Below are 12,873 nucleotides of genomic sequence, written 5' to 3'. Positions count from 1 at the left end.
GCACCAGCTACTAAGAAGGAGAAAATTAACTGCTACTGCTGAACCCAGGACACAAGGAAAGCGAAAACTTCACAAGAACAAAGAACACAGGCATAATATTGAGCAATTCTTTTAAGAGAACAATTGAATACTTAAATTTTGAGATAAAAGTTTAAATAAATCTTTAAAGTAAGACATAAAAAGTAGGAAATTGCATTTGAAGAATTGCTGATAAAACCACTATAGTAGTAACACATCTCAAAAATAAGTGGCATGCTGTCTCATATTCATTAATGTAATATTCTCTTGAGGGTACGAAAAAGGTGATCAATACCCTGCAGATATGGTCAACAATAAAACTTCACACAACAGTTAAAGTTTTATTCCTGTTCATATTATTCACTTGACAATTAATGTTTTGCATTATATCTAACCAGAGGTACTTAACATGCATCTAAACAACATCTATGTCATTTTTCATTAGCAACTCTTTGGGTGATGAAGTGGGGAAAACAAAAAAGAAAAAAAAGGTTGGTAATGCCAAGATGGAGACGAAAAAAGTAAATGGAAAATTATAAAAGACTGGTTAAGACTCCTATGAAGAAAATTATTATTCAAGGATACTTCTTCAGAAATCCAGGAATAGAGATTTGATATTCACAGAATTTTAACAATTACAAAAGACAGCACACTACCTTTTAATCAAAGGGGTTTTTTTCTTCCAGAACAAAAAAAGCAGCGTCTCCAACTCTTTTAATATCGAAGATATTGATATATATCTTCAAAACAGCTGCTGGTTTTTGTTATTATGCATATAGCCAAACAGGGAATGCTGCCCATGTAACTCATTATGTCTGTTTGATCTATTGTTATGAGGAAGTAATGTATGGAATTTTATACTAATCCCATGAAATTGTAAAAGAATAGAATTTTTAATAAATCATAGAATCACAGAACGGTTTGGGTTGGAAGGGACCTTAAACCTCACACAGTTGCAATCCCCTGCCATGGGCAGGGACACTTTCCACTAAATCAGGTTGCTCCAAGCCCTGTCCAGGGATGGGATCCAGAATGCCCGATCCATGGGTGGGGTAGCCACAGCTTCTCTGGGCAACCTGTGCCACGGCCTCACCACCCTCACAGGGAAAAACTTTGTCCTAAAATCTAATCTCAATCTACCCTCTGTATGTAAAACAGTCCAGATTAGTGTAGTAGCTGGCTAGTTTCTAATCAATACCTAAGCACTCTTTATATGCATGGCTCATCAGCAGGACTATCAAGAACACCGAGGCAATGCAGTGAAAAAAATCCTTCTATTCTTCATTGTCTTGTACTCAGCTCAGCTTTTTAATATTAACATATGTAGCTTGTACCTTTAGTAACAGAAGAGTTGGGCAACAATTAACTTAATGACTAAAACAATAGCAGCAAACAAGTTTGCTCTTTTACATCAACAGTGTCTTTATACCTTGAGCCTGTAAGTCAGGTGTCATAATGCTATGGTAGTAAATTAAAGATTAATTTTTTATTTCTTTTTTTTTCAAGAAAAAAGAATATCAGATTATTTTTCAAGAAACCCACCTAAATCGGTATGTTTTACTGTTACTACTTGAATGCATAACTGCATTACCATATTCACACACCATATAGCAACTGTTTCTTATCTTACCTGCCACTACAGAGAAGCCAACGAGCAAGAGAATAATGAGGTATGATCTTCTGTATGACACTAGCCATTACCATGGTAAGCACCAATTGTACACCTATCACACCCTGTAGAGGAATAAGTTAATAACAAGTCAGTATTTCTTTTAGAGAAGTGCTGAAGTATCTTAAAAAAAGAATAACTATAAACACCTTGCATGGTAGGAATAACATTTTTTGTAACATCTATGTAAAGAAATTTCAGCCTTTGATTAATGCAGAGCATTTGCTCCTCAATGAACTCCAGGCACAGGTATGGAAGGGAAGGGAGGGCACAGACCAATCACAACCAGCACAGCTTCATTTTAGCATCCCAGCTCACAGTCAGGATCTGGCACTTGAGCTGAAAACGTCACAAGCAATAGTAAAAAGGAAAAATATCAGAGAGATAGAAGGAAAAACATGCAATTGAAAACACACCAAGAATCACACACAGCGGACCACCTCTCCCCATGACCTCTTCAATCACCTGTGTTAGGAAACTGCCATCAAAGCACACAAAAGATCTGGATTGCTTGTGACCTGCTGTGTTCTCTCTTCAGAAGATACAGGGGTAGTTAAAATAACCTACAGGACTAGTTCCAGGAAACCTGAGTATTCCTCCCACTGTCTGAGAAAGGCCTTATCTTTTCCTTATTCATGATAAAGGCTGTCTACAGCAGACACCTACAACATCACCCACATTGCTCTGTCCTCTAGTCTTTACCCATAAGCTCTCAGATGGTTCATTATTCATCCCATGGCAGACTTCCATGCAACCCCATCGCTCTCTCACTTAAGAGCAAGTCCAACCTCACTGTCCCAGCCAGTTGTTCTAAAGGGCCTGCATTCATCCATAGCAACACTCCACTTGCATGAGCTATCCCACCAAGTTTTTGTTATCTCAATTAAATCATAGCTCTGCAATTTCACACAGCCCATTTTTTCCCCATGCCACATGCAGGCAGGTCAGAGATGCACCCACACGTGCCAGTTCCCCAGAAGTAGTATGTTGACGTGGGAGTCACAGACAACGCAGAGATGATCAATGTGATCAAGCGACTGCCATTTATTTCAAAGCCTTAACTCCTTATATACTATTTCTTACATGCACTTACAGTGATTTGGCATATTATGATTGGATACATGTCTTGAAGACCCTTAGTGACTAACATATAATTGGTTAAGCACAAGTGTGAGAACTTGACCTCCAAAGCTTGCCAACAGTCCACAGTTCTCATTAACTCAGTGAATTCCAGCTTCTTCTTATCTTGCTTGCTTAAGCTTCCTCGGGCCTCTCACGGCCTTGCTGTATCTTTCAGGATTATTCAGAGTTTATGTACCAATTATCCATTCTCCTGTGAGAATACTGCCTCCACAGTAGTATAAGAGCTTCTCCCTCACAATGTTGGCCTCATGATAGATATAGATTAGACATTAGGAAGTAGTTCTTCCCTGTGAGGGTGGTGAGGCCCTCGCACAGATTACTCAGAGAAGCTGTGGCTGCCTCATCCCTGGCAGTGTTCAAGGCCAGGACAGACGCAGCTTTTGCCCTATTTAATCAAGTGGAAGGTGTCCCTTCCTAGCAGTCCTTGCATCTCAGAGAGGGTCTTATAGTCATACAAGGCAATTCCCTATTGTCAACACCTGCTATGCAACCAGGTATTAACCTGCGGATCCACCACTCTCTGTCAGCCCTCCTCCTTAGCAGCAATATCATCTTTGGTCTTATATACTGCACTTAGGAAAAGTTCTTATCTTTTCTCCCTTCAATGCTTTCTTTCATTTAAATAAATCAGAAATTTTATCAATACTGCTCTTATAAAATTATAGCAGATGAAATCTTACAGGTAATGTCGAGCACCATCCTTAATATAACATGACTGAGGGAGATTAGAACAACATAAATTACCTTTCAGTATCCATGAGCATATGTTATCATGCATCTCATAACAAAATGTCAAGTATCAGTTAGAAATACTTTTTAATATAATATAGATTTAGTATAATTTGAAATAACACCTTTGGAGTTGGCTTTTTTTTTTTTTTGACATATCATTAAGTTTCTTCAGTATTCAAGCCTCTCCGCATCCTCCCTCCTTGAAATTTCTACTGCTCTTCTACATTGGTCCAATCAGTTTTTTGACGTACCTTAAAAAGTAAGACTTCACTTTTGCTGATGCTCCGTGTCACCAAGACCAGGGATCAAGATCAGGATTGAAAGCTCTCTGTATTATTTTAAAAACTCTACCTTCATTAGGGATTCTTTCCATCCTGGAGTCCTGTGCATGAAATTACTCAAACCAATCCCCTATCTAAGGGGAAGTGAACTTAAAATCAAAGGAAGTGTTATTAAAACAAGTTACCTGCATAATATATTTAAATGGCTGAACTGCTCAGGAAGTTTATATGGTTTGCAAAATGAATCATGCATTTTAAAATCAACTGTTTATGCTGACCACCTCATGATAAGCCTAACCATAGCCACCCAAAACCACTGTCTCACTGGCCGGCCGACTAAGCCATGATCATCAGAATTCACTATGTCAGCATAAATTTACATGAGTATTTCTCTAAAATAACATTTTTACTAGGAAGACTAACTAACCAGGTGCTAGTATGTCTCTTCAATTACTCCTAGGATTTCCTATTTGTAAGAGAAAGAAAATGCCTTTCCAACTCAAGGTAATAGGAAGGAAAGTGATGCAAATTAAGGCAGCTAGGTTTTATACACGGCAGCAGGTCCACCAGTGAGCTAAAATACTTACAATTCAAAAGAATACTTAAAAATGCACCTACAGAAAGCCATTCCTTTACTCAAGTGAAGCCTTAAGCTGTAAGTGAATCCATCAGGATCATTTCATCTTAAGCCACTGAATCACAGAATCATAAAATAGTTAGGGTTGGAAAGGACCTTAAGATCATCTAGTTCCAATCCCCCTGCCATGGACAGGGACACCTCACACTAAACCATCTCACCCAAGGCTCTCTGTCTAACCTGGCCTTGAACACCGCCAGCAGTGGAGCATTCACAGCTTCCCTGAACAACCCATTCCAGTGCATCACCACCCTTAAAGAATTCCTTCCTTATATCCAATCTAAACTTCCCCTATTCAAGTTTTAACCTGTTACCCCTTGTCCTATCACTGCAGTCCCTAAATGAAGATTCCCTCCCCAGTATCCTTATAGCCCACCTTCAGATACTGGAAGGCTGCTGTGAGGTCTCCAAGCAGCCTTCTCTTCTCCAGGCTGAACAGACCCAACTTTCTCAGCCTGTCTTCATAGAGGAGGTGCTCCAGTCCCCTGATCAACATCATGGCTCTCCTTTGGACTTGTTCCAACAGTTCCATGTCCTTTTTATGTTGAGGACACCAGAACAGCACACAATGCTCCAAGTGAGGTCACCTGAGAGCAGAGTAGAAGGGCAGGATCACCTCCTTCGACCTGCTGGTCATGCTCCCTTTGATGCAGCCCAGGATACGGTTGGCTTTCTGGGCTGCGAGCGCACATTGCAGGCTCATGTTCATTTTCTCATTGACCAACACCCCCAAGTCCCCCTCCGCAGGGCTGCTCTGAATCTCTTCTCTGCCCAACCTGTAGCTGTGCCTGGGATTGCTCCAACACAGGTGTAGGACCTTGCACTTGGCACAGTTAAACTTCATCAGGCTGGCATCAGCCCACCTCACAAGCGTGTCAAGGTCCCTCTGGATGGCATTCCTTCCCTCCAGTGTATCAACTGAACCACACAGCTTGGTGTCATCGGCAAACTTGCTGAGGGCACACTCAATCCCTCTGTCCATGTCACCGACAAAGATGTTGAACAAGACCGGTCCCAACACCGATCCCTGAGGGACACCACTCATTACTGGTCTCCAGCCGGACATTGAGCCATTGACCACAACTCTTTGTGTGCGGCCATCCAGCCAGTTCTTTATCCACCGAGTGGTCCATCCATCAAATTGATGTTTCTCCAATTTAGAGACAAGGATGTCATGCGGGACAGCGTTGAACGCACTGCACAAGTAGATGACATCAACTGCTCTACCCCTATCTATCCATTCTGTAGCCACATCATAGCAGGCCACCAAATTGGTCAGGCAGGATTTCCCCCTAGTGAAGCCATGCTGGCTGTCACCAAGCACCTTGTTGTTTTTCATGTGCCTTAGCATGCCTTCCAGGAGAATCTGCTCCAAGATTTTGCCAGGCACAGAGGTAACACTGACTGGCCTATAGTTCCTTGGGTCATCCATTTTCCCCTTCTTGAAAATGGGGGTTATACTTCCCTTTTTCAGTTGTCAGAAATTTCACCTGACTGCTATGATTTTTCAAATATGATGGACAGTGGCTAAGCAACTTAATTTACCAGCTCCTTCTGGACCCGCAGATGGATTTTATCAGGTCCCATGGACTTGTGCACATTCAGATTTTTAAGATGGTCTCGAACGAGTTCCTCTCCTACAGTGGGCCCAAGGTCTTCATTCTCACAGTCCCTGCATCTGCCTTCCAAGACTTGGGCAGTGCGGTCAGAGCATTTGCCAGTGAAGACCGAGGCAAAGAAGTCATTCAGAACCTCCGCCGTCTCCAAATCCTGTGTAGCTAGTTCTCCCGAGAGCCTCCTGAGGGGGCCTACATTCTCCCTAGTCTGTTTTTTTATTTGCTATGTACCTGTAGAATACCTTCCTGTTATCCTTAATATCCCTAGCCAAGTTTAATTCTAACTGGGCCTTAGCTTTCCTAACCTGGTCCCTAGCTTCCCAGACAACATCCCTCTTCCCATGCCACCTGTCTTTGCTTCCACTTATTATAAGCCTCTTTTTTCATTTGAATTTTCCTCAGCAGCTCCTTATCCATCCAAGGAGGTCTCCTGGCCCTCCTGCTGCACTTCTTTCTAGTTGGGATATAACACTCCTGAGCTTGTAGCAGGTGATCCTTGAATAGCAACCAAGAGTCTTTGGCCCCCCTGCCCTCTAGGGCTATATGCCATGGAACCTTCCTAAGCAGGTTCCTGAAGAGGCCAAAGTCTGCTCTCTTGAAGTCCAGGGCAGTGAGCTTGCTGCACGCTCTTCTCACTGTCCTGAGGATGTCAAATTCAAGCATCTCATGATCTGCACCCTCCCTACCCTCTTTTATTTGGAATTCACTATATTCACCCCTATAAAGGTTACTGATGCTTTCCTTAAAAATAGAAATACTTGCAAAAATATTTCAGTTTACCACTGGAAACAACCTAGCAATTTTGAAGCCATTTAAAAATAATGATTCAAAAAACGTTATCTTTAATCTTAATTTTAAAACTGACTTTTGTGGTGGAAATATCCTTCTGGTATTTCTCTACACTCTAAGCAATTAAAAAATGGATGTACTCACTCCTTGATGATGACATTTTTCTCTTGACTCCTGAAGGTTAGCAATCAACCATGAGCAATACGTTAACTGCATAAATATGTCACTTGAAATTAAAAAATTCTACTGCATTACTCTTCTTGCAATCAGCCAAGAACACATAGCAGGGGAATACGCTAAGTGCTATGCTCACTCAAAATAACACACTTTGTGCAAAGCACATTTTGCCAACTCTATTCTTTCTCTATTGCGTGGTTACACACTGCTTATATGTTTACTAATGAACTCTGGAAAAATCTACCACATCCCAAACGATCTCTATTACAACACCAGGACACATCTTTGTTCTTCCACACACACAAAGCCATAGGGTTCATTGCAACTGAGGCTCTGTCTTGATCAAGTCTCCCACATACTTTTAAGTCTTCCCCCTGCCACTAATGGTTTAAACCCAAAACCATGAATGAAGCTTTAGGTATTGGTTCCCACCAACATCTTAACAGCCTCTACTTGAATTACTCTAATTTAGAAGACACAGACTTTAGAATTTAGCCAGAAATCCACAACTTAAAAAATCTAGCCCTGCTAAACAGAGCATGAGATGTGCTTGAGGAAGAAGATGGATACAGGAAAAGTCCACAATCATATGGGGGTTTTGAGGGCCTCTGGTGAGCAACCCATCACCCAGTGAGATCTATGCTGAAGTAACTGACCACACAGTCATTGATAGAGTTGACTCAAAAGTAACAGAAGCATTGTTCACCTCTTAGAGGTGAGGAACTGCTGCACAGATTAAATAGTGCCTGCAATCGCAGAACAGTTTGCCTAAACAACATTATTTGGATCTGTTCTACAACATCTTTGGCACTCTGATTCTACATACATCCATGTCTCCAGCTTCGCAGCTTGGAATTTGAAACCCAAATTCAAGGCACTGGGGAGAGAAGTCAATATCTCACTACTCAGAGACCTTTCTGTCAATCTGTATAATGCCAAGAAGTACATGGCCCAAAGAAAACACAACTACATGAGACAGTTTCGCTGCAAAACAGAGGCTGACAAGCAACCTCACTGTCAAAGATGAGACTGAAATAGTACAACCACTAAGGGATGCCCAATAAACTGCAGTATGGCTGCGCCTCTGTGACAGAGAAAGGTCTTTGGTTGAGGTTGGTCAAGCCTTGAGCACTGTGCTCAGTTCCAGGTCTTTCAATATGGACTCTAACTTTTGCTTGTGCAATAAAGCACATGTTTTGCAAGAAAGCTTTTAATAAAACGTAGCAGAGAATGACTAAGTGGTCTAGAAGACAGGTGGTAACAGCTACATTAAAGGCAAGATTGACAGATTTCTTAAAATCATGGAAAAAAAGATGACAGGCCCAACAGGCAACAGTATAAGGTTCAATAAGCTTATACCTAGACTCTGGTTTTCACCGTCTATACCTTTTACCACATAACTGGAGTTACAGTTGCTGATAATTAGAACAAAAAGTAAGAGTAAGCAGTTGCGATAAAGTTGCAATACTCTTATCTACAAGTCAAGTGTAGTTATAATACACCAGCAGCTATCTCAGAATAGTAATCAAAGAAAGTAACAGATTTTAAAAGTACTTCTCCCTAAAGTACATTTTTCATTTTATCATTAATTGATTTACAGAACATGCAAAGCAAAGATAGCCAAGGTTAACAGCTTTATGCCAAGATACCACTCCAGTCTCCTCATTTTGACCTTGCCCAAGGTTAGTCTCCCACATCTGTAGTAGCAAGGCAGGTTTTTCCCTTTTTCCCTTATCTCATACCTAGATACTAGAAATAACTCAAGCACCCAGCTTAACACAGGACTTTTAAATTACTCATTCTCTAACCTTAACCACCTCCTCCATTGCAAGACAAGGGCCTTGAGCTGAAGACAACTGCTGTATGCACCAGGACTACAGCAGCAATATAACTGCATGCCTGAAAAAGCAGCTGGTAGAATCCAATTTACAACTTCACCTTCAGAAGCACAATGCCAGCTACTTACTTTCTGAAGTGGCAAGTCTTGTAAAAACAAGATTTTTACACAAGTGCACTGAAGTACTCTACAGATGTTAATTCACGGTATATCAATCTCTTCCAGTGGTAGCATGCAAATATACTAACAAAGTTGTGAATTTTCAAGAAGAAATGGAAAAGCTTTTAAATAAGTACCGACCTGTAAGGTCTCCAGGAGACTGTAACAAATACTTTTATCTTCTGCAGTTCCAAAAGTGCAATGGCATTTGTGAAACCTAGAAGCTACACTGATACAACCTGTTTGAAATGCATTTAATAAATGACATATTACTGCTCATGCTATTAAATGAGACTATTCCATATGCAAAATTTTTTCCGTATGTGTATGTCCATTAAGCTGTATTTGCAAAAGCAAAAAATGAAGACGACTTTCACAAAATAGCTATAGTCAGAATTATACCTTGTGTAGTTAGCAATCAGAGGCAGTTCAAATCTTATAATCTGTAAAAATCAAACATTCTTAAAGATTAGGTTGGGAAAGAAATCAATGCCAAGAGACACCTTCAAAATTCAGGTTTTTCTTTTTTTATGACCAAGTCTTGCCGGATTTTTTTTCCTGCACCTACCACTGTTTACAACACAGCAGAGATGAACAGAAGACATATAAAGCAGCTCAAAGAACATCAAGGAATTTGGGACTACCACCAAACTGCTCACCTCCGCGGGTCTTCCCTCCATTCTCTCTTGACCAGCACCTCTCCACATGCTCAAAGGAGAGCCATAAACTGCTAGATGGAAGCAGTCACCAGCAACATGACACCCTCTGAAACAAGGTGTGTTGTTTAAACCAAAACTACATTCCAGCCAGCCAACTGCAGTTTACCTGACAGTCTTGCTTCTTTTTTCACCGAGGTTCTTAGCACAAAGACTACAGAACTAGTGATCATTAGGAAAATCAAATTATTGCTTTAGAAACTCTATGACTGGATCAAGAGCATTTATAAGATCACAGATTAGCATTATTACTGAAGAAGCCAATACAGAATGTTTGCTGGGCAAAACACCAGTACGCATTCAACATATTATTAAATTACAAGTAAAATTAGTTCAGAGCTACACAGACTCTGAGTCCTGTTGGTTCCAACTTGGCAGAGTGCTACCACTGAATTATTCTGACTTGATTTACAGCCCTCTCAGTGCAAAAGAACCTGTTGAATATTTCATACTCCTTTTGCTTTGGAACTGGAGAATACAGCTTCCAAGCAGCATAAAAGTAGCAGACTATCATCTTTTCACTTTGCTTATGTCATAGAATCACACAAAAAGATTATTTGTCCATGCTGCCAGCAGCTAGCGAAAAAAATAGACCTGATTTTCCAATTCAATCAGGCAACAGAAGGAAGCACTCAGTTTATTTAAATGAGGAACTACACTAAGAGAAAAAGCTGTATTCGCTTCCAAATATCCCAGAGTAGCTCCACATAGCTAGGTGACAGTACTCATACACTCCTACAAATGACAGGAATCTCTCAAGACTTTGATTAAATACTCTAATCCCTACAGAAAAAAGATTAAAAAAAAAAAAAGAACAGAGGAAAAGCCATCATGAGAAAAGTAACTCTGCAGCTCTTTTCAGATGTCAAACCATACACTATTAAAATAACCTTACTAGAATCAGAAGAGCTTAAAGTCAGACTTTACCCAAAGTATAACTCTGAAGTTTACTCCCTAAGCAAGATTTCCATCATTCGAACAAACATCATGTCGCCATAGTTTAAACAGCGCACTACCATTCACATCCACATGGAAAATAAATATATGTATTAACACGACATACAAAATAAGTTTTTATATCTGCACTCAAGTATCCCTATGGATCTCCATATACCCTGTATCTGTAAAGTATGTTAAGAGAGCCAAGCAACTTCGGAGTTTTAAATGGCAATGAAGACGTAAATATAAAATTCAGCTATCTTTATAGTGAAAGAAGTCTGTTTGTTCAGCCTGGAGAAGAGAAGGGTCCAGGGAGACCTTAGAGCAGCTCCCAGTGCCTAAAGGGGCTACAAGAAACTCAGAGAGGGGCTTTGGACAAGGGCCTGTAGGGACAGGACAAAGGGGAATGGCTTTAACCTGACAGAGGGGAGACTGAGATGAGCTCTTAGGCAGAAGCTCTTCCCTGTGAGGGTGCTGAGTCCCAGGCACAGGTTGCCCAGAGAAGCTGTGGCTGCCCCATCCTTGGCAGTGCCCAAGGCCAGGCTGGACGGGGCTTGGAGCAACCTGGTCTAGTGGAAGGTGTCCCTGCACGAGGGAGGCCACTGGAAATGGATGAGCTTTGGGGTACCTTCCAACCCAAGCCATCCAATGATGGTATGATTCTGTATCGTTAGCAGGAATAACCCTGGCCAAATTTCACTCTCCTGCTACTACGGGTCCATTTACTCTGTGTTACACCTAAGAAACTGAGCCGTGTCAGTGCTAAAGCACCTGTCGAGACAACCCGAGGTAGGGTTCTTCCCAAGCCAAGTAACCCATGTGTTATCACCGCACATGCCACTAACCCGGGAATGAACCAGGTGTAGTGAACACCAGAGCAGATGAGCGCTAATAACGGAGCTCCCTGGTACCACCCGTCCACCCCCCGATCCCCAGAGCCACATCATGGAGTCCAAGCAGACAGGAGCACCCGCGACGGGCTCACCCCGTTCCCGGCCCCGCGGGCTCACCATGGTGCCCGAGCCGCCGCCGCCGCCCGGCCCGGCCCCGTTCGCAGCACATACACTCGCCGCCGGCTCCCGCCCGTCGCCGAGGTCACGCCAGGACCCCACAGCACGTAGCCCTCCCCCCTCAGCTGTTTAACCAACTGCCTGCGCGGAAAAGGACGAGCTACTCTGGGGGCGGGACAGACACCGCCACACCTACCCTTCTGCCCCCGATGTAGAGAGGATAATCGGAGAAAAATTCCGCCGCCGGAGCGGACGGTCCGTTGTAAGGGTATATACACCAGCCCCATCAGGCACTATGTGTGCAGCTCGCCTCAGGCAGGGCGCCGGCACGACCCCGGCCACGTGACGCGAAACGGTCGCGTCGAGCGCTAAACGCCTTGCTGGAGGCCGCAGGGTGGCGGAGTTAGCGTGCACTAGGAGATGAGCGGGAGCGGAACGGGAACAGAAGCGGGAGCGGGAGACGGGACAGGGCAACTCAGCGGCAGGACGGCAGGCAGAACGGTGGCTCCCCTGCACATGCGCCCTGCTCGCGTTCCCCCCGTCCGGCCTGCTGTCGAGGAGACGCATGCGGAGGGACGGGGGAGGGGTAAAACCGGAAGTGGTTTAGGGTGTGCAGGTCGCGCAGTCCGGGGTTGTGCCTGTGTGGTGGTTGATGGCGTGGCTGTTACCGGTCAGCCCCGAGGTGCATCGCGGCCGTCCCAGCGAGCCTGGGGAGAAGGGGGCCAGCCGCCGCCTCATGGGCCTGCCCGATGTGCCGCCGAAGTTGAGAAGGGGGCGGAGCCCTTAACACCTGAGGGAAATGTGCGAGTGTCTGCCTCTGCGGCTCCTCAAGGCAAAAGAATGTTCGCCGTTTAGTCTCTGGTCCGCTTACAGTCAGAGAGGGCTGGGCTTGTTCAGCCTGGGGAAGAAAAGGCTCCTTAAGGGGAGACCTTAGAGCAGCTCCCGTGCCTAAAGGGGCTACAAGAAACTTGGAGAGGGGCTTTGGACAAGAGCCTGTAGGGACAGGACAAGGGGGAATGGCTTTAACCTGTCAGAGGGGAGATTGAGATGAGCTCTTAGGCAGAAGTTCTTCCATGTGAGGGTGCTGAGTCCCAGGCACAGGTTGCCCAGAGAAGCTGTGGCTGCCCCATCCCTGGCAGTGTTCAAGGCC

At 43.4% G+C, this 12,873-nt stretch overlaps 1 protein-coding gene across 3 annotated transcripts in view; it reads right to left on the bottom strand.

The window, feature by feature from the left end:
* TMEM161B (transmembrane protein 161B) overlaps positions 1-11,863 on the bottom strand; it is a 39,500-nt gene extending 27,637 nt beyond the window's left edge. For all 3 annotated transcript variants that reach the window (XM_062605181.1, XM_062605182.1, XM_062605183.1), the window contains exons 1-2: positions 11,724-11,863; positions 1,649-1,752 (exon numbers count right to left, since the gene is read on the bottom strand). In XM_062605181.1, coding sequence (XP_062461165.1) covers positions 1,649-1,752; positions 11,724-11,726 — 107 coding nt within the window. In that variant the 5' untranslated portion in view covers positions 11,727-11,863. The remainder of the gene's footprint in view (positions 1-1,648; positions 1,753-11,723) is intronic.
* Between the last annotated feature and the right edge of the window lie 1,010 nt (positions 11,864-12,873).

This window comes from Pezoporus occidentalis, unplaced genomic scaffold (genome assembly GCF_034315485.1).
Source record: "Pezoporus occidentalis ecotype Australia unplaced genomic scaffold, CSIRO_AGI_Poc_V1 ctg90, whole genome shotgun sequence".
In the NCBI taxonomy this organism is placed as follows: Eukaryota; Metazoa; Chordata; class Aves; order Psittaciformes; family Psittacidae; genus Pezoporus; species Pezoporus occidentalis.
Note: the sequence above shows the minus strand (reverse complement) of the source record. Positions and strands in the feature narration are given on the sequence as shown.